Source organism: Nicotiana tomentosiformis, chromosome 7 (genome assembly GCF_000390325.3).
Source record: "Nicotiana tomentosiformis chromosome 7, ASM39032v3, whole genome shotgun sequence".
Taxonomy (NCBI): domain Eukaryota; kingdom Viridiplantae; phylum Streptophyta; class Magnoliopsida; order Solanales; family Solanaceae; genus Nicotiana; species Nicotiana tomentosiformis.
In genome coordinates this window covers 82,983,458-83,010,981 of record NC_090818.1, presented here as the reverse complement: position 1 = coordinate 83,010,981, position 27,524 = coordinate 82,983,458, and the positions used below count along the sequence as shown (strand labels likewise).

Here is a 27,524-nt window from a genome sequence, read left to right as displayed (position 1 = left end):
GCAACAAGCCTATATATACAGTATTACAGTATTTTCATTACCATCGAGCTATAATCGATGGGCAGGCCCCTATTGGGCAACCTCTGATCAGATGGAAAGTTATATACCGAGCCTACTGTGGCCGAGCGCCTATGAGCGAGCCCAGCATGGTCGAGATACATAGCCTAGTATGGCCGAGCGCCTATGAGCGAGCCTACTATGGCACAACAGTTATATATACCGAGCCTTATAAGGCCGTACAATTATTTTACTTACTACATTGAAGGAGTTGAGTCAGTATCAGCAGGTAAGTATATCTCCAGATCATCTTTGACTCCCAGTTACTTCCAGTTATTATATTATCAGTTCAGTTTCGATTTTCAGTTATGTTATTGCCATACATACTCGGTACATTATTTCGTACTGACGTCCCTTTTTCGGGGACGCTGCATTTCATGCATGCAGGTTCAGATAGACAGACGAGTAGATCTCCTCAGTAGGTATTTCCCGAGTTCAGCCTGATCGGTAAGCTCCACGCCTTTCGGAGTTGCCAGGTCTAGAGTGTTGTGTACATCTTATGTATATCTGTATATATGTTATGGGTAGGTCGGGGCCCTGTTCCGATCATAGTACATCTATCAGTAGAGGCTTGTAGACATATCCTGTTGGTTAGTGCAGTATGTTGGGTTTGTAGGCCTGGTATGTATAATTTGGTGGTTTGTCAGCTGTAGTAGCTATGACGGCCTTTTCAGCCTAGCTTTATATTGATGTTTAGTTAGCGCTAGTTTCCATTCAGTTTTATATTTTGCTTCGCAAATTGTCTTGCAAGGTGGCCCCATGGCCAAAGTATGACATTATGTGTTCAGAGTCCCTTAGTCGCAATTTGGTACGCCAGGTTAGGTGAGGCACCAGGTGCTTGTATCGCTCCTAGGTTCGGGGCGTGACAAACTTGGTATCAGAGCAGTTCTGTCCTAGGGAGTCTACAAGCCGTGTCTAGTAGGGTCTTGTTTATAGATGTGTTGTGCACCACATTATATAAGCAGGGCACTACAGGGCATTTAGGAGTTGGTTACCCTTCTTTGAAATCTAAATCGTGCTACAGAACTGAGTTATAGAAAATTTGAATTAAACTTATGTGTTGGTGTTTGCATGCACAGATGCCGGTGACTAGGAAGACTACGGCTAGCCAGAGGAACATTATTCGTACTAACGCCCCTATTTCCTGGGGGCCTGCGTTTCATGCCCGCAGGTGCAGGTAGACAGGATGACGGGCCCCCTCCTTAGGATCCTAGCTCAGTGAGAGTTGGTGTGCTCCATTTGATCTGGAGCTGCTATTGGGTTTTGGTACGATACTTTTGTATACATATAAGGGTATGACGGGGTCCAGTATCGTCCTTTATATAGTTTTACACTCTATTAGAGGTCTGTAGACAGTCATCTGTAGTTGGATAGTATGTGGCCTTGTCGGCTCGCCCTACTATATTCCGCATGTATATGTATATATGTCTTTTGAGTATGTCTCCTCACGTATGTTATTCACATGATTCAGTAGTTTAGGGGCAGATGTTATGCATGACCTACACTTATTTCATGTTTATATCTTAGAGGTATGCTTAGGGGTGTTCGGTAGGTAAAACTCGGGCACTCGTCAAAGTCTATCAGTTTGGGTCGTGACAAAAGTGGTATCAGAGAAGTTCCATCCTAGGGTTGTCTACAAACCGTGTCTAGTAGAGTCTTGTTTATGAGTGTGTTGTTCACCACACTTATAAACAGGAGGTTGCATGACATATAGGATGTTACCCTCCCTTCTTATCTTAGATCATTCGATATAAGAATTCATTTTCCTAACGTTATGTTATGTTTTCAGCGATGCCTAAGAAAGCTACAGGAAGGGCAAGTCCGTGGATGATGAGACTACAAATCGAGTGACGTGAGTTACCAGGGCTTGGGGAGAGTCATATAGTGAGACTCCATCTCAGACTTCACATACCCTACCCTCTCCGAAGGAGATCCGAGGGGCACCAACTCTAGCGCCATCCCCAGTACCCCCAGTTCCTCAGCCAGATGCACAGGGTCTGGAGATGAGAGATGCTATTTAGCTATTGACTCGATTAGTGGCCGCACAGGCTTGACTCCAGGAGGTAGGTATCGGTCATGCAGATAGGGCAATCAGTGCGAGGGTTCGCGATTTCATTAATTTGGACCCTCCCGTATTCACTTGAGCAGATCCAAATGAGGACTCTCAGGTATTTATTGAAAGGATGCAGAGAAGTTTGAGGGTAATGAAGGCCACTGCGACTGAGTCAGTTGAGCTAGCTTCCTATAGAATTCGGGATGTTACAGTTAATTGGTACAAGTCTTGGGAGTTGTCCAGAGGTGAGGATGCCACTCTAGCAGTATGGCAAGAGTTTATAGAGGCTTTTCTTCGTCATTATTTGCCACCAGAGCTTAGACAGGCCAGAGTTGATAGGTTCTTGACCCTTCGGTAGGGTAATATGAGTGTTCTGGAGTACACCCTTCAGTTTAATTCTTTGGCTAGGTATGCTCCCACTATTGTAGCTAAGATAGAGGATCGGGTTCACCGGTTCGTGATGGGGTTGGAGCCGTACCTGCTTAATGACTGTATGTCGGACTCACTTCAACTAGACATTGATATTTCTCGTATTCAGGCATACGCTCAGGGTGTAGAGGAGTGTAAACAGAAGTAGAGGGCCGATCGTGTGCATGATAGGGGCCAGAGTAAGAGAGTGAGATATTCAGGTCCTTCTGGTGAGTTTTGAGGTGGTCAGAGACAGCAGTACCTGAGGTATCCAGCCCAGCCATCAGCTAGTGCACCCCCTCAGTTTGCCTATAGGAGATTTGATCATTCCACCTATCCAGAGCCCAGTCAGAGTTTCAGGGCTTCTAGTTCTCAGTATAGGGGTGAGTCAAGTCAGATGAGGCCACCCTTGCCACGATGTGCTCAGTGTGGTAAGCAGTATGTCAGGCAATGTCTTGTGGGGTTGGGTGTTTGTTATACTTGTGGTTATCCGGACCACGTTATGAGAGATTGTCTGACGAGAGGTAGTGCAGGTATAGTTTAGCCAGCGAGATCTTTAGCTGGTTCGTCATCATCAATACGCCCTCCTGGGCAAGGTTCACAGGCACCAGCCGATCGTGGTAGAGTCAGAAGTGGAGCATCTAGCTTGAGCGGTCCTCAGAACCTTGTTTATGCATTAGCGGGACGACAGGATCAGGAGTCATCACCTAATGTTGTTACAGGTATATTATCAGTCTCCTCATATGATGTATATGCATTGATTGATCCAGGTTCCACCTTATCGCATGTCACTCTATTGGTTGCTAGAAAGTTTGGGATAGAACCTGAGTTGATTAAACCTTTTGAGGTGTCTACACCTGTTGGGGATCCAGTGATAGCTAGATGGGTATATACAGATTGTATAGTAGTAGTTCTTAGTCATTCAACAGTAGCAGCCCTGATTGAGCTAGATATGGTAGAATTTGATGTTATAATGGGTATGGATTATTTGGCTTCTTGTTAACGTTGATTGTAGATCAAAGATGGTTTGGTTCCAGTTTCCAGGGGAGCCAGTTCTAGAGTGGAAAGGTAATACTACATCACCGAGAGGTAGGTTTATATCCTATCTCAATGCAAGGAAGATGATCAGAAACGGCTATATTTATCACTTAGTTTGGGTACAGGATGTGAAAGCAGAGTCACTGTGCATTCAATCTATCCCGGTGGTTAATGAGTTTCCTGAAGTTTTTCCCGATGAGCTTCCAAGCCTTCCGCCAGAGCGGGAGATTGAGTTTGCTATTGACACATTACCAGATACTCAGCCGATATGTATTCCTCCTTATAGAATGGCACCAACAGAGCTAAGAGAGTTGAAAGAATAACTGAGGGATTTGCTTGAAAAAGGCTTTCCTATGTTATTTGTAAGAAAGAAAGATGGTTCCTTGTGGATGTGTAATGATTACAGATGGTTGAATAAGGTGACGATCAAGAATAAGTACCCTCTCCCAAGGATTGATGATTTATTTGATCAGTTGCAGGGTGCTAGGTGTTTCTCAAAGATAGACTTGAGGTCGGGGTACCGTCAGGTAAGGGTTGGAGAGAAAGATATTCCGAACACAGCATTCAGGACCAGATACAGGCACTTTGAGTTTTGTGTTATGTCGTTCGGTTTGATCAATGCCCCAGCGGTATTAGTGGACTTGATGAACCATGTGTTCAGACCCTTTCTAGATCTGTTCGTGATTGTATTTATAGATGAAATTTTGGTTTATTCTCGTTCAGAGGCTGAGCATGCAGATCACTTGCGTATTGTGCTCAGAGTTCTACAAGAAAGGAGGTTGTACGCAAAATTTTCTAAATGTGAATTCTGGTTGAATTCTGTAGCTTTCCTTAGGCATATTATTTCAGATGAGGGTATCCGTGTTGACACACATAAGATTGAGGCAGTGAAGACTTGGTTTAGACCCACGACACCGACGGAGGTTCGTAGCTTCTTGGGTTTGGAAGGTTATTACATGAGATTTGTAGAGGGATTTTCTTCTCTTTCAGCACCATTGACAAAGTTGACTCAAAAGGCAACTAAGTTTCAGTGGACTGATGCTTGTGAGCGGAGTTTCCAGGCATTGAATGACAGATTGACTTCAGCACTGGTTCTAACACTTCTAGAAAGGACCGATGGTTATGCTATCTATTGTGGCGCTTCGAGCATTGGATTGGGTTATGTATTGATGCAGCATGGTAAGGTTGTCGCTTACGCTTCTAGACAACTAAGAAATCACGAGAAGAATTACCCGACCCACGATTTAGAGTTAGCCGCGGTGATTCATGCACTAAATATGTTGAGGCACTATTTGTTTGGCATTCATGTTAATATCTATACGGACCATAAGAGCCTTCAGTGTATATTCAAGCAAAAGGATTTGAATTTACGTCAGAGGCGATGGTTGGAGCTACTGAAAGACTATGATGTTGATATTTTATACTATTCAGGAAAGGCAAATATAGTAGCCGACGCCCTCAGCCGTAGATCTATGGGTAGCCTATTATATTTAAAACCAGAGAAGAGTGAGATAGCTCGTGAGATTCATCAGCTAGCTAATCTTGGAGTTCGATTACTAGATTCGGGTGGTACCGGAGTTACTATTCAGAACACGGCAACATCCTCTCTAGTAACTAAAGTGAAGGAACACCAGTATAAAGATCCTATGCTAGCTTACTACAGAGATACAACCCCTCAAAAGGGAAGATACCATTTGAGATTACAGGAGATGGAGTCCTCAGATATTGAGATCGATTATGTGTTCCTAATGTGGCAGGGCTGCGCCAACATATTATGGGAGAAACTCACTATTCTCGTTATTCTGTTCATCCAAGAGTGACAAAAATGTATCATGATATCAGGGAAATATACTGGTGGGACGAAATGAAGAAGGATATAGCAAAGTTTGTTGCTCTGTGCCCTAATTGTCACCAGGCTAAGATTGAGCACCAGAAACCCGGTGGATTATTGCAGGCTATAGAGATTCCGACTTGGAAATGAGAAGTGATTAATATGGATTTCATCATAGGCTTACCTCGTACCCAGCATAAGTTCGATTCTATATAGGTTATTGTTGATAGACTTACAAAATCAGCCCATTTTTTGCCTGTCAGGACTACATATTCAGCAGAGGATTATGCAAGGCTTTACATTAAGGAGATAGTAAAACTTCATGGTGTCCCTATATCTATTTTCTCAGATAGAGGTGCTCAGTTTACAGCTAATTTCTGCAGGTCCTTCCAAAAAGCATTGGGGACTTAGGTAAGTCTTAGTACAACATTTCATCCCCAAACAGACGGCCAGTCTGAGCGCACTATTCAGACACTGGAGGATATGCTACAGGATTGTGTGATGGACTTCAGGGGTAGCTGGGATGATCATCTTCCACTTATTGAGTTCACATATAATAATAGTTATCATTCCAGCATTCAGATGGCTCCATACGAAGCTCTTTACAGGCGAAAGTGTAGGTCTCCTATCGGATGGTTCGAGATTGGGGAAACTAAGTTAGTAGGACTAGAGTTGGTACAACAGGTAGTTGAGAAGATTAAGATTATACGGGAAAGGCTATTAGCAGCTCAGAGTCGTCAGAAGTCCTATGCAGATAATCGATGACGAGACTTGGAGTTTCAGGTAGACGATTGGGTATTCCTAAAGGTATCACCGTTGAAAGGCGTTATGAGATTCGGTAAGAAATGAAAGTTAGCCCTCGGTACATTGGACCTTATAAGATTATACGCAGAGTAGGCCAAGTAGCATATGAGTTAGACTTGCCTTCCAACTTGGAGTCTGTACATCCAGTATTTCATGTGTCTATGCTCCGTAAGTGTATTGGAGATCCCTCTAAAGTCATTCCAGTTGATGATGTTCAGGTTACAGAGCAGCTATCATATGAGGAAGCTCCCATTGCTATACTAGATAGACAAGTTTGGAGATTGAGAACTAAGGATGTCACTTCGGTTAAAGTACTTTGGAGAAACAATAATGTATAGGAGATGACTTGAGAAGCTGAAGAAGAAATGAAGACTAGGTATCCTCACTTGTTTCCATTTCCAGAGGAGGATCGGACTGAGATATCACAACCTTTAGGTACGTATATGATACTTGACTCTTATGATAGTTATTATTATTGGTCGTGTGAGGCCATTGGTGTTATTGATGATTGTGGCCCTATGTGGCTTTGTATTATTGGGTTTGCTGTGTGACAAGTTGGTAGTAGTACTATTATAGAGGAGACTCTGCCAAAATGTCTATAGATTTCTGGGAGTTTAACATTCGAGGACGAATATTTCTAAGGGGGGAAGATTGTTACACCCTATGCGTCCCAATGTGACATAATAAATATGAGACTTGTTAATCATTATTTAAATGAGTTTAAAGTCATAATATGGCTATATACGATGTTTGGATAGAAAATATAAAGTTTGGAAAAAATCGGATTAAAGTTGCAGAAATAACGACTAAGGATTTGCCTTGTAACGGATCTTTTTGAGCAATAGATTTCGTGTGCTATATAGGGTATTTTTGGGAAATATTATACATTGAAGATATACGAGTCTAGTTTCCAACACATTAAATGGTTCGTCGATACGACATTGGAGTAGAGAGATATCCGCGTATTCGCGAGACTGCACAAGCAGCTCGGTTGGGACCCACTTGAGATGACCACCGACCTTACGTCTTTTAAAAGATATTTTAGCCTCATTTCAGGTTATTTCTCTCCCAAATTTCATCCAAAAGCTCTCCAAAACCCTCCCTAACATATCCCAAGAACCAAACTCAAGGGAAATCAACTGAAATCATCATCAAAGGTGTTAAAGACTTCAAGAGAATGCATCTATGATGTTGTGGTGTGATTGAGGGCTATTGTGAGCTAAGTTGAGATAGGGTTTTGAGTTGTAGCTACTGTCCAAGGTATGTATAACATCTTTTTGATTGTGCCTAAGGTTAATTTTGTGTTGGTTGTGTTGTTTGAGTGAACAACCATAAGATAGCACTTGAATGAACATGGGATATGGTTGTCTTTTTGGTTGTACTGTTTTGTGGCTAAATATATGGTTTGGGGTGGCTGGAAATTGTGAGAAATAATTTGATAATGTTGTTGTTGTTGTTGTTAAGCTTTTCTAGGTGTTAATTAATTGATTGAAGAAGAAAAGATGAAAAACAAGTGATTGGCGATAAAAGAATTAAGGTGCTAGACGTATGGGGCAGTTTTGGAACGCATTTTGTGGATGTTTTGAACTAGAAATAATATAGTACATATAAGTATGATGTTTTGAAGGTTGTAAACTAATTTATGGAATAAGATTTGGATTCAATTTATATCTTGTTATGAGTAAAAATGAGCTTGCCACTCAATTGATTGTTAAGATAATTGGAGAAACTCATATTGGATTATATTGTTGTTGTTGCTATTGTTGGTTATAGTTGTTGTTGTTGGGCTGTTGATGACCCTTAGAGGTCTTTGGGATGTAATAAAAATAGAGGAGTTGCTACCCGATTTTTCTTAAGCCATACGACTAGCCAGATACGATGGTACGACGTTATATGTTAACGACAATATCATTTCACTTATTGTAGATGCAAGAAGTTGTGTTGAGCTTGGTTGAGTGATAAGGAAGAGATCACACAGGTATGTTAAGGCTATCCCTTCTTTCCTTTTGGCATGATCCATATAATACAACGAAACGAGCAAGCACGCCACTTTCACGAATGATTCTATTCAGGGTTACCTATGTTCTTGATTCCCCATATGTCCTACTATCATATTGTTTGTTCATGGGTCTCATGACATTCTGAGAGATCTTATTGACTTATTTCATTATGCCATGCATTCATTTATATATGTATATTGACCCATGACCAAATGACGTTATATACGCGTATAGTATATGTATATGGGGTATGGGGGAAAGGTTATGACATTATATACGCACTGTTACATCCCATATTTTCGTACGTAAAAGTACACCATAAATAAATTGATTAAATCTTGAAAATGAGATGTTACATCCCGCATTTTTGTACGTTAAAATTCGTCGTAAGTTAATCGGCGTAAGTTCGGGAATGAGATTATTTTGGGATTATAAGTATTTTGCTACTTTAAACAAGTGATAAGTAAATTCGTGAAGGAAAGAGGGTAAACAAATCAAAGAAAAATGAATTTCGTCGAAGTTTGACATCTTGGAATAAAATACGGTCTAAGCTATAATTCCCGGTATTTATGGACTAGTGTCGTACAAGGTACCACATGACCATAATAGTAAGATGTACAAAGTGTGTTAAAAGTGAGTAGTATTTTAAGTAATTTGATATAATTCCTAATTATGTAGATAATGGGTTGATTATTGGTTAATGGGAGATTAATTAGTTAAATAAGATATTAGTAATTAATTAAGATGTTGGGATAAGGCCTAAGAGGCCCAAAAATATGGCAGCCCCAAGAATTGAATAGGATTTATTACATCTAGGTGGCCAAATTAGAAGCCTTTAGCAAAGGATTAGTCATCCTAAGTGGGGCCCACCTAAAGTAACATTATTAGTTCAAAATCAATTGCAATCTCTTAAGAAAGAGTTTCAGCAAACTTTATTGTGCATAAGCAACATGATTACTCATATATTAAGAAGAAAGTTTCAACAGAGATGATTTTGCAATATCAACGTTATTGCTTCGAGCATTTCATAAAAATTGTTCTCTACTTCGACCGCCGTCACATGTTTTATCACAAAAGACGTGTATTAGAGGGATTGTCAAGAAAAAAGACGTCGTCACCTTCTTTCTTTTTGGCATGATCCATACGATACAAACAAAACGAGCAAATGCACAACTTTCATAAATGACTCTATTCTTAGAAATACTAGGGGTATCTATATTCTTGATTCCCCATGTGAATTATTATTATATCTTCTGTTCATGGGTCTCAGAAAAATACGTATTTGATAAAGTTTATCCGAAAGGCATATTGATTTTTATGACATTCCGAGAAATCTTATTAACGTATTTCTTATGCATTTCATGCATTTATACATGTACATTGACCCATCACCATATGGCTTTATATACGCGTATATTATATGTATATGGGATATGAGAAAAGGTTATGGCGTTATATACGCACCACCACCTGATCAGTTGGTATACGTTGATGATTTGCCCACAATGGCCGAGATGACATGATGGGATGCCCTCAGAGGCTTGATGATTTTATGAACGCATATACCTATGCATGGTATGACATTTATACGCATATGCATGACATTATAAATATGAAATGATTTATAGAGCTATTCAGACATACCTTTTGAGTCTTTTACTCCATGTTTCTGTCATGTCTATTAGTTACTGATTTTAATTCCTTACATACTCGGCACATTATTTGTACTGACGTACCTTTGCCAGGGGTCGTTGTGTTTCATGCCTGCAGGTCCCGATAGACAGGTCAAGAGTCCTCCAAATAGGCTATCAGCTCAGCAGAAGGTGTTGGTGCACTCCTTTTGCTTCGGAGTTGCTTGTTTGGTCAGTATGATTTAGACGTGCATTGTTTGGGATGGCGGGGCTCTGTCCCGAGGCTTGTAGACAGATGTCATGTACGTAAAAGGTTGTATGGCCTTGTAGGCCTATGTTCAGTGTACGAGTGGTTATTTTGGTCTTATAGGCTCGTATGTCTTATGTATAAGTTGGTATTACATGTTGTATTCTACTTATCTCATGGCAGCCTCTCCGGCTCAGTTATCTATGGTAGTATGATACGAAAAGATACGTTATGTTGGTACTTGGTTGAGTAAGGTACCGGGTTCCCGTCGCTGCCTATCAGTTTGAGTCGTGACAAAGTGGTATCAGAGCAGTTCTATACTAGGGAGTCTACAAGCCGTGTCTAGTAGAGTCTTGTTTATAGGTGTGTTATGCACCACACTTATAAGCAGGAGGCTACAGGGCATTTAGGACTGTCACTCTTTCTTCTTACTTTAGATCGTGTGGTAGAGCTCAGTTGTAAGAACTCAATTTCCCAAGCTCTATCTTATTCGTAATATGATGATGCCTACATCCAGAAAGACGGTTGGTAAGAGATATAGTTGTGGAAGAGTTGAGTCAGAGGAACTCAATTTTTGCATCATACATATGATGGATAAATATGAGGTATTCAGCAGATCATGTGTGCACTAAGACGTGTAAGCTTCATGATCAGGAGCCTTAAAGCAAGAATATCTACCCATATGGTGAAAAGCAATGAGAGATTCAGAAGGTAAATTTAAGTTTCAACAAGTAAAAGAAGCAAGGCGAAGAAGGGTACAAGGTACCCAGTTAGTAAAGATGAACATTATCTACAATTCAGGAAGAGAAATATAAGCCTTTGGAGTTACCTTCAACAATAATAGAGGTATGTACAATTGGCCACACCCATCTCACTTATGCCCTATGGGGGCTAACAGAGGTAGTATAAGAGAAGGCAGGATATCAGGATCTAGCTGGGGTTAGGGTAACCCAAAATGTTGGATGGATTGTTAGTGTTAGCTGACATTCCGAAGGATATTGCGAATGTGCTAATAGATCTCCTTGTGAGACCCCCAGATGGTGCACTCTAAAATAGTACAGCTAAATATGAGTACTGCAAAGACGGGCACTGGAACCTTGAAGGGATAAATATTACCTTAGTATGGCTCCTGTCCCTGGTAGAGAGAGAATGTTAGGCAACCTGAAGAGCTAGTGGATGGAGCAAGGGGAGGTAAAAGTAAAAGAGTGTCTTGTTCGAGTTTTCAGAATAAAGTGATAGATATAAATGTTAGTAGGAAATAAGAAGGGAGTTAATGAAGCATTATGAGTAAGATGTGATACATGGATGACACCGGTAGAAAAAAAAGGGAAAGAAAAGAGTATAGGCCATAAAGTCATATCCTCGTTCCGAGAAACAAGTTCGTGACTCTAATGCGACTACCAGAAGGAAAAGTTAAACCCCAGAGTAATGTAAATCAGTATGGGCTGGTGTACAAGATAAACTCAACATGAACTAGGGACTGAGTAATAGTCGGCATCATGAGAATTTCAGAGATTGCGTTCCAACGATAATAGAATGGACGACAGAAGGTCAATTAGGAAGACGCTTCCCTAAAGCAAGCAAGGTGAGCAAAGTTAAGCTTAAGGGACTGTATGTGCCAGTTACACTAAGTGTCACCCTCGCGAGTAAGGAATTTTGTTATCCTTGGTACAGAAGGATTACCGCGAGGTGGGTAAGGATCATCGATGATGTGGAAAGACGCCAAAGATGAAGAGGTAAAAGAGATATACGTAGATCATCGTAGCACTAAATCTTAGTACTCTCCTAAAGGGGGGAATATGGAGTGATGTGGCATTAAGTCAGAAATAAATGGTTCTAGTAACTATGGAATGATAAAGGAAGCATGTGATAAGAATGAGAAAAAGATAAGATTGCACTTATTCAAAGCCTACAGATATGCTACGATTCCAGAACATTATGCAAGCACGACGTCAAGGAGAGGAAGTAAGGGTTCCGGCCCGGGATGTTATTGATAGATGACAAAAGAAATAACCCAAGAAAGATTACGCGGAACATTGATATGAGAATGGGCCAATCAGTCGTTGGTAGTTGATTCAGGAAGAGCCTAGTTATGGCTAGACAGGAGGTTACAAACGAGTCAGCAGATTGTGCAAGATAAACATAATAAAACCCAATATGGTGAATTCAGCCTCGCAGTAATGTCATTGTAATACTTGAGAAATATTCAGATAGGAGTTGGGGTAGTTAAAGGTACCGAATGAGTGTTACGGAGATAAAATAGAGTGCCACTGGGAAGACAATTAAAATATCAGCTCAGAAGTAACCCTACAAGTACAAGGGCGTGGAGGTAAGTAACTACGGATAATTATAGGTGAGGAAGGACATCAAAAATTCCATCGAGTATACGATGTAATAAGCTCGCAGCTTTGCAAGAGTCAGAGGGTCCTCCCTAAGTACTACAACGAAAGACTAGCTGAGGGAATAAGGAAGAAGGCTTAAACCCTTACAGTGACCTAAAGAGGAAATGGTCTTATAAAAACAGTCTCACTACAACATTGTATGCACTCCATAAGGAAGTGGCACCTGCCGTGGCTAATGAACGGAAAGTAAAATCAAAAGTAATATTCGAAATCATATGAGTTGCACAAAAATTTCGGCATGCGTGGGAAATAAGAAATGTTAAGTATGCACGCAACAAGGGGACAGAAAGACGAGGAAAAGTAATAGCTTGCATTTAAAGAAAGCTGAGAAGGAACGAAAGAAATTATTCAATCAATGATCCAGAGTTAGTTACATTATGGTCACACTTAATATTTCAGAGTATTATCTATGCAACATGTATGTTGACAATCATACAGTCATATAAGACTCCAGTATAAATTAAAAGAAAGAATTGAGTCCAGGTTATAAACAAAGGATTGAACTGTTAAAAGATTGTATCGTGGATATTCCATAGCATCCATGAAAGGCTAAAGTAATAACTAATACCAGGAGACGCAGATCGGAAGATAGCTTAAACCTACGTGAAGGCTGATCCGAAGGAAGAGGAAAATTTTAGGAATCGTGATTGAGAACATAGAAGAATCACCCTTAATATCAGAGGTACAAGAGAGATAGTACGACAGCCATATTCTATAATGACTCTACGAGAAAGCCAGTTAGAAGAGTACCATCCTCATAAGAAGTCAGTATGAAGCTCTCACCGGATTGTGTGTGCACCAGAGGTGCAGGTATTATAATAGAGCTTCAAGTTATGGATGTGAATTATACCTATGTGGAAGGGAGGTCATGAAGGATATAGAAGATATGATGCGAGATTTTAAGGCAAAGGTAAACACCGTACGAAATACTCAAACGCAGAAGGTTGTGAATAGTTCATACTTCGGATAGAAGGATTGAAGCGCGGGGATTCAGTATCCAGGAATGACAGCAGCGACGTCAGTAGCATGTCTTCCAGCCTATGGTTGCTAGGTATCGAGAAGTCTAATTAAGAAAGTAAAGAGGAGTTAGAGACGATGTGATGTCTCGTTTGATGTTCTAAAATAACACAAGGAAAATCTATGGTGCAAGCAAGTTGAAGGATGGTTGCAAGCTAAAGTATGGTAAAGCGGCAAGGTTTTAGGAAGACAGGAGTAAGGATAAGAAAGGGCGAGTGAGGAGGTGACAAGAATGGATAAGTCCTTGGGATTAAGCCCATGAAAACAAGAGAGCTGATGGTTTCTCTAAGTTATGGAAAGCTCAGTATAGCCTAAATGAACTCAAAGGAGTCTAAGACTAGTAGCATTAGAAGAGATAGAATGCTGCTTTGGTAGTAGAATGAAGGTGTAATTGTGATAGATGAAGGATGACGTGTGGGCCTTCGATTGTCCACATAAGGTAAATCAACAATGGGATGCTATGAAATACGATTATAGAAATATGGCATTGTATTGCCCCCAGGTGGATCAGGAAAATCACTTCAAATGATCCTTAATGCAACGTGAGCCCTGGTGATTACGTAAGAGGTTTCAAGTTATTAGTGGTAGAGTGTAGATCAATATTAAGGTGAATCAACAATGGATAGATAAGGGTTACAAAATATGAGATGAGAGTAGACTGTCATTCTTAAGATGAACAGTAATGAGGAAGCACTAAAGGACTTAGATTTATACATATATGATAAGTAGCGAAAGAGTAACATGGAGTTTGGTAGCAGACCTCAGTAACGATAAATCGAAGTAAGAGTTATGGTATAGTATGACCTACCTAGATGCAGTAAAGTCATACAAATGGATAACTGGGTCTATGAAATAAGATATAACAATATTCGTAAGTTCAACAAAGTATCGAGCGAAGAACTTCATTGTACTTATAGATGCCCAGAGGGACATCTTATTAAGCTCTGTATATGTTCACAAAATGAGGCCTAGGGATTGGCTAAAAGCTAGAGGAAAAAAGAGAGAAACGTCGCATAGGCGCCCTTACAAAGTCAGAGTCGTACATGCTGCATGAAAAAAAAAGATAGCAATAATTACAAGATTGGAATGATTCCGACCACGCGTCGTGGTGGGAGAAAGAGGCCTAAAGGTGGGAATGCCCTAGCGTTTGGGATTCATTCACAGAACAGTTGCCTGGATGGAAAGAGGAGTACTAAAGTATTCACAAGAGACATGGGTTATGAGAATGATAAGTGTATCAGTCAACATTCGAGGATGAATGTTCCAAAGGGGGGAATGATGTTACACCCCATATTTTCGTACGTGAAAGTACACCATAAATAAATTGTTGAAAGCTCGGAAATGAGATGTTACATCCCGCATTTTGGTACGTTAAAATTTCGTCGTAAGTTAATTGGCGTAAGTTCGGGAATGAGATTATTTTGGGATTATAAGTATTGTGCTACTTCAAACAAGTGATAAATAAATTCGTGAAGGAAAGAGGGTAAGAAAATCGAAGAAAAATTAATTTTGTCGAAGTTTGACATCTTGGGATAAAGTACGGTCTACGCTATAATACCCGGTATTTATGGACTAGTGACGTACAAGGTACCACATGACCATAATAGTAAGATGTACAAAGTGTGTTAAAAGTGAGTAGTATTTTAAGTAATTTGAGATAATTCCTAATTATGTGGATAATGGATTGATTATTGATTAATGGGAGATTAATTAGTTAAATAAGACATTAGTAATTAATTAAGATGTTGGGATAAGTCCTAAGAGGCCCAAAAACGTGGCTGCCCCAAGAATTGAATAGGATTCATTACATCTAGGCGGCCAAATTAGAAGCCTTTAGCAAAGGATTAGTCATCCTAAGTGGGGCCCACCTAAGGTAACATTACTAGTTCAAAATAAATTGCAATCTCTTAAGAAAGAGTTTTAGCAAAAGCTTACTTTGCATCACAACGTTAATGAGACTCCTCTCTTAAGAAAGAATTTCAGCAAACTTTATTGTGCATAAGCAACGTGATTACTCATATCTTAAGAAGAAAGTTTCAACAGAGATGATTTTGCAATAGCAACGTTATTGCTTCGAGCATTTCATACAAATTGCTCTCTACTTCGATCCGTCGTCACATGTTTTATCACAAAAGACGTGTGTTAGAGGGATTGTCAAGAAAATTGACTCAGGTATGTTAAGGCTATCCCTTCTTTCTTTTTGGCATGATCCATACGATACAAATGAAACGAGCAAATGCACAACTTTCATAAATGGCTCTATTCATAGAAATACTAGGGGTGTCTACATTCTTGATTCCCCATGTGAATTATTATTATATCTTCTGTTCATGAGTCTCAGAAAAATACGTATTTGATAAAGTTTATCCGAAAGGCATATTGATTTTTATGACATTCCGAGAAATCTTATTAACATATTTCTTATGCATTTCATGCATTTATACATGTACATTGACCCATCACCATATGGCTTTACATACGCGTATATTATATGTATATGGGATATGGGAAAAGGTTATGGTGTTATATACGCACCACCACCTGATCAGCTGGTATACATTGATGATTTGCCCATAGTGGCCGAGATGACATGATGGGATGCCCTCAGAGGCTTGATGATTTTATGAACGCATATACCTATGCATGGTATGAAATTTATACGCATATGCATGACATTATAAATATGAAATGATTTATAGAGCTATTCAGACGTACATGTCGAGTCTTTTACTCCATGTTTCTCTCATGTCTATTAGTTACCGATTTTCATTCCTTACATACTCGGTACATTATTTGTACTAACGTCCCTTTGCCGGGGGACGTTGTGTTTCATGCCTGCAGGTCCCGATAGACAGGTCAAGAGTCCTCCAAGTAGGCTATCAGCTCAGCATAAGGTTTTGGTGCACTCCATTTGCTCCAGAGTTGCTTGTTTGGTCAGTATGATTTAGACGTGTATTGTTTTGTATGGCGGGGCTCTGTCCCAACCTTTATGACAATTATGTATTCTTAGAGGCTTGTAGATAGATGGCATGTACGTAAAAGTTTGTATGGCCTTGTCGGCCTATGTTCAGTGTACGAGTGGTTATTTTTGTTTTATAGGCCCGTAAGTCTTATGTATAAGTTGATATTACATGTTGTATTCTAGTTAATCATGGTAGCGTCTCCGGCTCAGTTATCTATGATAGTATGATATGAAAAGATACGTTATGTTGGTACTCGGTTGAGTAAGGTACCGGGTGCCCGTCGCAGCCCATCGGTTTGGGTCGTGACACGCACCACCACCTGATCAGCTGATAGACATTTATGATTTCTCCCACGGAGTATGACATTTATACGCATACGCATGACATTATAAATATTTTCATGATTCACAGAGCTTTTCAGACTTACTAGTTGAGTTCTTTACTCCATGTTTCTTTCATGCCTTTTATATATTGATTTTTATGTCTTACATACTTGGTACATTATTCGTACTGATGCCCCTATTGCCTAGGGGCCTGCGTTTCATGCCCGCAGGTATAGGTAGACAGGTTGACGGTCCCCCTCCTTAGGATCGTAACTTAGTGAGAGTCGGTATGCTCCATTTGATCTGGAGCTGCTATTGGATTTTGGTACGATACTTTTGTATACATATAAGGGTATGACGGGGCCCAGTCCCATCCTTTATAAAATTTTACACTCTATTAGAGGTCTGTAGACAGTCATCTATAGTTGGATAGTATGTGGCTTTGTCGGCTCGCCCTACTGTATTACGCATGTATATGTATATATGTCTTTTGAGTATGTCTCCTCACGTATGTTATTCACATGATTTAGCAGTTTAGGGGAAGATGTTATGAATGACCTACACTTATTTCATGTTTATATCTTAGACGTATGCTTAGGGGTGTTCGGTAGGTAGAACTCGGGCACTCATCAAAGTCCATGGGTTTGGGTCGTGACAAATATCATCACAATGAAGACATCAAGAATAACCAAACTTAGCACACTCACGTTGCCTGGTACAATGCCTATCAATATCACACACACAACACTCGGTACTGTACGGGTGCCTAGTATATATTCCCCTCACCAAAGCACGTGTATATAGATCATTGTGCCTGCACTCACTATAAATATCAGACTCTATAGGGGTGGATCCTGGTCCAAGCACTAATGAATAACCAATATGGCCTGTTGCAACATGCAACTCGATCCAAATATCAACCAATAGCCAATATAGTATGTTGCAGCGTGCAACCCGATCAAAATATCAATCAGTAGCCAATATGGTCTGTTGCGACATGCAACCCGATCCATATATCACTCACAACCCGGCTCTACGGCCCACATCAGTCAACAACCTCTCAAGTCTCAAGGGCTTACAATCTCATAGAACACAACCCAAATAGTATCACATATGGAGTACAACAAAAACGCGTGATGTAACAAATAATTAATGTACATAGACAGAGATATGATGTGCAAATGACGAGTCATGACTGAGTAAATAACTGCAGTTACATCATACAGCTCAAAACAACAAGAATAGCTCCATTATGTCTCAACCAAATAAGCATGTAGCCTAAACATGATTTCTAACATGAATCATAGCTCAAATAATCAAGCGCGTAAAGAAAACACGAATATAATAAAGCATGATAGTAAAACAAGTTCGGTAATAGTCAAAAGTCTACTTAGATCATGAATACTTCGATGCATGCACATCCATCACCTAGCATGTGCATCATCCCAACACATCTCATATAACATAGTTCCTAGGGTAAATTATCCTCAAATCCAAGTTTAGGTGTGTTACTTACCTAAAAAAGCATAAATCAATAATCCAAAAAGCCCTTCCCATGCGAATCGGCCTCCGAGCAACTTGAATCTAGTCCAAAACAACTTAATATCATCAATAAGAGCCATAGGAAACAATCCCACACAATAAAGCTAAGGTCTTTGATCAGAATCGAAAAGTTAACCTAAAAATCCAACCCCAAGCCTGCATCCTGGAACCCGATCTAACTCATAAATTCCTAACACCCATTTCCATACGAGTCCAAATATATGTATTTCATTCAATTCCATCCACAAATTGACCCTCAAATCATCAAATCTCACTCTCCAATAACATAGTCTAAAACCCTAAAATTTTAACTTACATTCACATAAACTAGGTGTAACCATGAGTAAAGAATATCTATCATCGAAATTGAATAAACTTCACTTACCTCTTCAATTGCAGCAAAAAATCTCTCAAAAATCGCCCTTAGCCGAGCTCCACAACTCCCAAAATGAGAAAAACAATCAAACCCTTCGAATATAAAAGTCTGGCAGTGATTCCACATATGTAGTCAGTAAACCGCATCTGCGGTCATAAGATCGTATCTGCGATTTCCTCTCAGCCTCTTACCTTCTGCATTTGCGGTCCCTACTCTGCACCTGCTGGACCGCTTCGCCGATCCATCATCAACATCTGCAAACTCCCAGGCCTCCATACAAGTCCGCTTATGTGCTCACTCGTCCGCATCTGCGGGCTCGCAGATGTGGCAACACCCTCGCATCTGCGGTCCCAAGCAGACTTCACCTATCAGCATATCTACGCACAAATGGCCGCACTTGCGGCTTTGCATCTGCGGCCATGCCCACCGCATATGACACCAAAAGCCTGCATCATCAGCAATGCAACAATTCCAAAACATGATCCACAACTCTTTTGAAACACACCCGAGGCCCCCGGGACCCTATCCGAACATACCAACAATTCCTAAAACATAACACGAACCTACTCAAAGCCTCAAGTCACATAAAACAACATCAAAACCACAAACTGCACCATTATTTAAGCCTAAGGAACTAATGAACTTCCAACTTTCAAAACTTTTGCCGAATCACATCAAACCAACCTGGAATGACCTCAAATTTTGCACACAAGTCCTAAATGAAACAACGCTCCTATTCCAACTCAAGGAAAAAAATCCGAACTCGATATTTACAAAGTCAACTCTCGGTCAAACCTATCAACCTTCCAAACCTTCAACTTTCCAACTTTCACCGAAAAGCATCTAATCAACCTATGGATCTCCAAACCCATATCCGGACATACGCCTAAGTACAAAATGACCATACGAAGCTATTGGAACCATCAAGACTCCATTATGGAGTCGTCTACATAGAAGTCAAACTACAGTCAACTCTTATAATTTAAGCTTCCAACCTTAGGACTAAGTATCCCAAATAACTTTGAAGACTCCCCGTAACCAAACCAATTACCCCAGCAAGTCACGTAACCACAAACACACATATATAAGGTATGAAATAGGGGAAGGGGCTAGAATACTCAAAACAACAGGAAGGGTCATTAAACCAACCATCCCCGCAAATTACCAAACATCAAATACACGTATGGGTGAATATCAAAGAGGGGAACGAGGATAAAATACATAAAACGACCGGCCAGGTCGTTACATTCTCCCTCTTAATCAAAGTTCATCCTCGAACTAGTTTAGAGTCATACCTGAAATGCCAAAAAGGTGAGGATATCTATTCCGCATATCATGCTCGATCTCCCAAGATGCCTCCTCGACAGGTAGACCTCTCCATTGAACCTTCACCGATGCAATATCTTTTGATCTCAGCTTCCGAACCTGCCTATCCAAAATAGCTACCGGCTCCTTATTATAAGTAAAATACTTATCCAACTGCACCAAGCTAAAATTCAACACATGTGACGGATCCTCATAGTACTTTCGAAACATGGAAACATGGAATGCCATATGAAAAAAACCCCATGGATTAGGAGGCAAAGTAAGCCTATAAGCCACATCACCTGCTTTCTCCCAAACCTCAAATGGACCAATATACTGAGGACTCAACTTGCCCTTCCTCTTAAACCTCATCACGCCCTTCATAGGCAAAACTATAAGTAGAACCTTCTCACCCACCATGAATGCTACTTCTCGAGCTTTCCTATCAGCATAATTCTTCTGCCTGGACCGTGTGGTCCAAAGCCTCTCCTGAATCAACTTCACTTTCTCCATAGCATCTCGAACCAAATCTGTTAATGGTAGAAACTGATCCCAATGGCCTCCGAAATCAATTATGCAGGCCCTTAGAATATTTTCCTAGATCTGAATGGTCTGCTCGGACTGCTCGTCTGTCTGAGGATGAAATGCTTTATCCAACTCAACTTGCATGCCCAACTCACACTGTACAGCTCTCTACAAATGCGAGGTAAACTGAGTGCCGCGATTCGAGATGATAGAAAAAGGTACACCATGCAAGCAAACAATCTCCCGAATGTAGATATTAGCCAACTACTCTAAAGTGTAGGTGTAACACCCCGAAAAATTCCGAAGTACTCAAGCACTATTAAGAAAGTTGATGTGCGCTAATTATATTATTTTGTGTATAGACAAGGACAATTAGATGAATGATATCATTTGATCATGATAATATATGTATGATTTGCATTAATAATGGTTTATGGTCTAAGAAAAGCCCCAAGGCTAAGTCAAGTTGAAAACTTTATGATGGGATAAAGTTTCAAGTGAGTTCGCACATGATCCTACTTCAAACGCATGCTGCTACCAAACTATAACTGCTTAGGAGATGATCTACCTATCAAATTCAAGCCCTTTGCGTCTAGTTTCCAACGCTTTAAACCGTTTGTCATTTGGACACACCGACAAGAAGTTATGACCAAATTACCAAAGGCTGGAAAAATGCGATTGTGCGACAATTCTGTGATTGCGAAAGTGCTTCTACGACTGCAAACTAGTCGCAGAATGGACCAGAACAGCCCAGTTCTGGGCACCGATTTTTGCGACCATTTTGCGACCCGCATACCCATTCTGCTTTCCATTATGTGACCGCATACCTGCTTTCGGAGGGTTAATTTTTCTATTTTCATAACTCGACCCCATTTTAATAAATAGGCTTTGGGGTTTATTTTGGGGCAATTATCTAGAGTTTGTTTTTATAGAGAAGTGAGAGTGTTCTATAGAGAGGAAGTAGATGAAGTATTTTGTTCATCAAGATCTTGTCCAAACTTTGAAATCCAACAAGGAAATCTCACAAGTTCTTCATCTAAGAGGTAAGGTTCCATACCCTAGTTTTTAATTTCGAATTTGGGTAGAAGATGGTTGATTAGGAGTATGATTCTTGGGTATGAGAGTATTATTTATACATGTATATACTAATAAGATTTGTGGGAAGATTGTTGGGCTAAAATAAGTAAAGATTGGGTTAAGGAGTGAAGGAAATCTCGTAGAAGAACCTTGTAGCCAAATTTGCACACCTAGTGTTTGATAAAATGCTCAAAAGAGCTGAGACCATGAATATCTTTCTAATTATGGTTCAGTTTTGTTATGTATCAAAATAGATTGGGATTTCTAGAATTTTCGGAACGTTGTAGTAATTTAAGGAATGCTCAAAGCTAGGTATATTGGCTAAACTTCCTTCTTAGAATTGAATTCAATGATGTTCTCGTAAGTTTCAAGTATGGATGTCTCAAGTTATTTATTCTATGTTCCGGGTTGTTCCCAATAAATTTGAATATCCCAAATAAGCAAAGTGTCGAGAATTATGTATTCAAAACGTGTTCCGAATATTCCTATCACATTATGTTATCTTTTGGGAATGTGTTCAAGAATGATATGTGTATTAAAATGCTATGTCTTTGAGTAGTGTTTCAAAGTAAGGTTATGATGTCAAATTGTGTGAGAAAACTCAATATGCTTAAGACTCTTAATTGCTCATATGTGTACCTAAAGTATTGATTGGAAATGTCTTATTGTTGATAACCTATAAAGATAGTTGGAAGTGAAATAAGTGAATTGGGGATATAAAGTGTGGCCAACGTGCCAAGAGTGAAAGTTATACTTGTGGCCAATAGTGCCCATGAAATGAGATGATGTAAGAAAGATTATGAAATGAGCTTTGATTCAACTATTCAAAAATTGACTTTAAAAATAGAATTGCCTAAAAGCTTATGAACTCAAGTGATGCCCATATGTGGCTATTTTAGCTAATGCTATGTTTAGTGAGTATTTTCAATGTGTTTTGCATTCTTACATATTCGTGAGTGGAAATTGTGTATTGTCCTTTTTGGGAAAAAGTAATTCAAGAAGAAATCCATTGTGTTTAAAGTCTTCATTACTAATGAACCTAAAGTTGTGATTTTCGGGATATTGTATATGTTGATATTTAGGATGATAATCCATGAAAGAAAAGATATGAAAGTGTGGAATATGAAATACGGCCATTGTCCCATGAAACAAGAATCATATGTATGGCCAAGAGAGCCAATGAAATAATAATATTGTAAGTGGTTGAAAGTACGGATTACGTGATATAGGGTGTGAAAGGTTATGAGATGTACGTATTTGTACTTTTGTTTCCAATGTGTTATAAGCCCCTACATTCTTGCGAGTAAAGGCTAAGATGTTCCTAAATGTTCTAAATACTCTTAATGTTCTATGATTACCCATGCCAAGTACAGGTAAGTGATAGTATGAACATGAAATGTGATCGTTGCCTAAATGAAAATGTCGAAGTGTTGTATGTCCCAATGGTTTCAACTATAGTTGTATGCTTCTGAAATAATATATGTAAATGACTTTGATTGTTAAGTCCCCAAGAGTCATGAACCTAGATAATGACCTCAAGAGGTCAAGGGAGTGAATAATGAGATGGAAGGGAGATGTCCTTTGGTAAATGACGATGAACCTTAAGAAAAGGAATTGGGCCCATGTGCTATTGAAATCGACTTATTGAAAGGACACCGCTCGGCTTAGAAATATCCAATCTCACCAACCTATTAGCTAATGCCTAAACATCCAGAGTTAAAGGCCTTTCCCCAGCTGGAATGAATGCTAAACTCCCCATACTCTCCGCCTTCCTACTCAAGACATCTGCATCCACATTAGCCTTCCCCGGATGATAGAGAATAATGATATCATAATCTTTATAGCTACGACTATCTACGCTACCTCAAATTTAAATCATTCTATTTAAACAGATTTTGGTGACTCAAGTCATCTGTATACACCTTACAAGACATGCCATATAGGCAATTCCCCAAAATCTTGAGCGCGTGGACAATTACTGCCAACTCCAGATCATGGATTGGATAGTTCTTCTCATGGGTCTTCAACTAGCGCGATGCGTAGGCAATCACCCTACAGACCTACATTAAAACACACCCAAGACCCACATGGGAAGCATCACAATAAACTGTGTACAACCCCGATCCTGAAGGTAATACCAAAATTGGAGTCGTGGTTAAAGCAGTCTTGAGTTTCTGAAAGCTCTCCTCACACTCGTCCAACAATCTGAATAAAGCACCCCTCTGAGTCAATGGAGCTCCTATAGATTAAAACCCTTCCACAAACCAATGGTAATACCCAGCCAAACCTAGAAAATTCCTGACCTCAGTAGCAGTAGAAGGTCTGGGCCAACTCTGAACCACTTAGATCTTCTTTGGATCCACCTTGATATTGTAACACCCCGAAAATTTTTGAAGTACTTAAGTGTAAAGCCCGGTAAAATTTGCAAAGAAAATAATATTTCATGGTATTGGACTAATGGTACTGGTTTTGTAAATAATGGTATTGTGAATAGTGGTATTGGTATGGTGAATAATGGTACTGGTATTGTGGACAATGGTATATCGATACTAAAAATCTCCCAATGTGAGATATGGAAATTAATTTGAATATTGTCTTGATCCTAAATTGAGATTTGATGTTAGTTAAGGCTTTCATTGATATTATGATAATCTTATTTGTATTATTTGTCATTCTATTGAGAGGGTGTTTAGTTATACATACTAGTGCTATTCGACAGTACTAACGTCCCTTTTGCCGGGGTGCTGCATCTTTCAATGGATGCAGGTGGTTCCATAGCAGGAGATATTGGTCAGTGATAGTAGTGCACTTTCTTCCCAGCTGACTTGGTGAGCCCCACTTCATCCCGGGGTCATGTATCTTTTGTACTTTGTGTATTCGGTTTGAGGTATAGCCGGGGCCTTGTTGCCGGCATTATCATTGTACTCTTCTTTATCTATAAAGGCTCCGTAGACATAGTGTGGGTTGTGTATTGGTGTTGGGGAAAGACAAACTATATTATGTTGTGGTTGTATTACTTGTCCATTTGAGACTTTAAAAATGGTGAAACTTATGGTTAGAAATTGGTAATTTCATACATGACCACTTTATTGTTTAATTAAGAAAAACATATATACTTTTTATTCATGAATGATTTTGGGTAGAAGGAATCTAACAGTCTTGCTCGGTCGGGTTCACTCGATTGAGCGTCGGTCGTGTTCCTCGATTTTGGGGCATGACAAACTTGGTATCAAAGCCTAAGGTTTTAAAGTGTCCTAGGATGTCTCGGAGCCATGTCTAGTAGAGTCTTTATTATCGGTGTGTTGTCGACCACATCTATAATTAGGATGCTACATGGGCATTTAGGAATAATACCCTTCTTTCATGTTCTTGATCGTGCGATAAAGCATGTTGTAAGATTGTTCCTTCTTTAACTCCTGAGTTGCTCTAATTTTCTGTACATGGCGCCTAAGAAGAAGGCAAAAACTGGCCAAAGAGCCAATGTCACCCGAGGAGTGACAGTTGGTTGTATAATTGATAATGCGGGTGAGCACCTGAGGAGTGAGAATATTCCTCCAGTTACTACACTGCCTGACTCTACTACAACTGATCAGACTGCACCTATCCCTACACCTACTGAAGGTGCAACAGTTCCCCCAATTGATATACCAGTTCCACCTCCAGTTCCAGCTTTCGATTCTGGTGTTTCTGATGTTGATCATAGGGGAGTCATACAAATATTGGCTCAAATAGTGGTTTCCCAGACCCAGAGGTCAAATGTTGCACCCACTTCTTCGAGTCAGCCAGGGGATTCTACTGGTTCCAGGGTGAACAGGTTTCTCCAGTTGGATCCTCCAGTGTTCACGAGTACTAACCCAGAGGAAGATCCCTAGGATTTCATTGATGAGATGCACACGACTCTTAGAGTTATGCGTGCTACTGAAACAGAGGCAGTGGAATTGGCCTCTTACCGCCTGAAAGAGGTGGCATATTCTTGGTTCGAACTATAGGAGGAGTCCCGTGAAGAAGGGAGCTCTCCAGCGAGGTGGGGTGAGTTTGCCGATGCCTTCATTGATCATTTCTTGCCTGCAGAGACTAAGGCAGCCCGTGCTTCTGAGTTTGAGAACTTGAGGCAAGGTAGCCTGAGTGTGTGGGATTACCATATGAGATTCGCGTACTTGTCTAATTATGCTATTTACATGCTGCCCACTATGGAGGCTAGAGTTTGCCGATTTGTACAGGGCCTTAGTCCTTTGGTAATTAATGAGGCCGCTACAGCAGCCTTGAATTCTGATATGAACTATGGAAGGATGGTGGCATTCGCTCAAGCTACAGAGACCCGTAAATTAAGGAACAGAATGGAGCGAGAGGGTAGTAATAAGGCCCGGTCTACGGACAACTTTGGCGGTTCTTCAGGTGGTGGCAAGTCAACATTCAAAGGAGGGTCGTCAGGGCCATCATAGTCCTTTGCTCAGTCTTCGGCTAGTGCACCTCCATCAGGGCCTAGTCAGTAGTAGCAGTGGGGCCGTTTCAGGCCCAGTCAGGGCAATAGGGGATCCAATCAGCAGGGTCGTCATGGTGGTTGATTTAAGCAGCAGAGGAAGCCCCCATGCCCTAGGTGTGGAAAGATGCACCTAGGAATATGCTACATGGACTTACCCATATGCTACGGATGCGGATTGAGGGGTCACAGTCAGAGGGATTGTCGTTCGTCTAGCCAAGGTGCGGGCAGGGGCATGGCACAGCCAGCCAGTTCTGCAGCTACTACAACCGCAACACCTCCTCTAGGTCGAGGCACTCCAACACCCACAGGGCGTGGTGCAACTAGGGGTGGAGCTGAGAGTTCGGGAGGATTCGGTCGTTTCTATGCTATGAGGGGTCGCCAGAATTCAGAGGCTTCTCTAGATGTTGTCACAGGTATATTGACTGTCCAATCTCATGAAGTATATGCTCTTATTGATCCTCGTTCCATTTTGTCATATGTCACACCTTATGTTGCTATGGAATTTGGGATAGAACCAGAATAACTTTATGAGCCGTTCTCTGTATCTACTCCGGTTGGTGAGTCTATTTTAGCCACGCGAGTTTATAGGGGTTGTGTTGTTACGTTGTGTGGTCAGGACACCGTGGACAATCTTATTGAATTGATAATGGTCAATTTTGATGTGATAATGGGGATGGGTTGGATTTATTCTTGTTTTGCCAAGCTTGGTTGCCGAACCAGAATTGTTAGGTTCGAATTTCCAAATGAGCCAGTTATTGAGTGGAAGGGTGATGATGTAGTGCCGAAAGGTAGGTTTATTTCTTACCTAAAGGCCACGAAAATGATCACAAGGGATGTATTTACCATTTGGTCCGGGTTACGGACACCGATGCTGAGGAGGCACCTACACTTGAGTCCGTGCCTGTTGTGAATGAATTTCCGGGAGTCTTTCCGGATGAACTCCCTGGGATCCCACCAGACAGGGAGATTGATTTTGGGATTGATGTGATGCCAGACACACATCCTATATCTATTCCACTCTACAGAATGGCACCGGCAGAATTGAAGGAGCTAAAGGAACAATTAAAGATTTGTTAGAAAAGGGTTTCATCCGGCCGAGTGTGTCGCCTTGGGGCGCACCAGTCCTTTTTGTAAGAAAGAAAGATGGGCCACTAAGAATGTGTATTGACTATCGGCAGCTTAATAAGGTAACAGTCAAAAATAAGTACCCACTGCCAAGGATAGATGACTTGTTTGACCAATTGCAAGGTGCTAGGTACTTCTCCAAAATTGATTTAAGATCCGGGTATCACCAATTGAAGATTAGGGAGCGGGATATTTTGAAAATAGCTTTTAGGACCCGGTATGGGCATTTTGAATTCCTGGTGATGTCTTTTGGGCAAACAAATGCCCCAGCAGCCTTCATGGATCTTATGAATCGCGTTTTTAAGCCATTCCTCGAC

At 40.4% G+C, this 27,524-nt stretch overlaps 2 protein-coding genes across 2 annotated transcripts; one reads left to right on the top strand and one right to left on the bottom strand.

The window, feature by feature from the left end:
* Positions 1-2,240: 2,240 nt before the first annotated feature.
* On the top strand, positions 2,241-5,376 carry LOC138895907 (uncharacterized). Its single transcript, XM_070180663.1, has 8 exons — positions 2,241-2,449; positions 2,519-2,648; positions 2,769-2,949; positions 3,115-3,240; positions 3,289-3,473; positions 3,556-3,826; positions 4,382-4,479; positions 4,588-5,376. Exons 1-8 carry the CDS (start codon positions 2,241-2,243, stop codon positions 5,374-5,376), a joined length of 1,989 nt encoding a protein of 662 aa, XP_070036764.1.
* Positions 5,377-19,970: 14,594 nt separating this feature from the next.
* Positions 19,971-20,510, bottom strand: LOC138895906 (uncharacterized). Its single transcript, XM_070180661.1, has one exon. It carries the CDS (start codon positions 20,508-20,510, stop codon positions 19,971-19,973), a length of 540 nt encoding a protein of 179 aa, XP_070036762.1.
* Between the last annotated feature and the right edge of the window lie 7,014 nt (positions 20,511-27,524).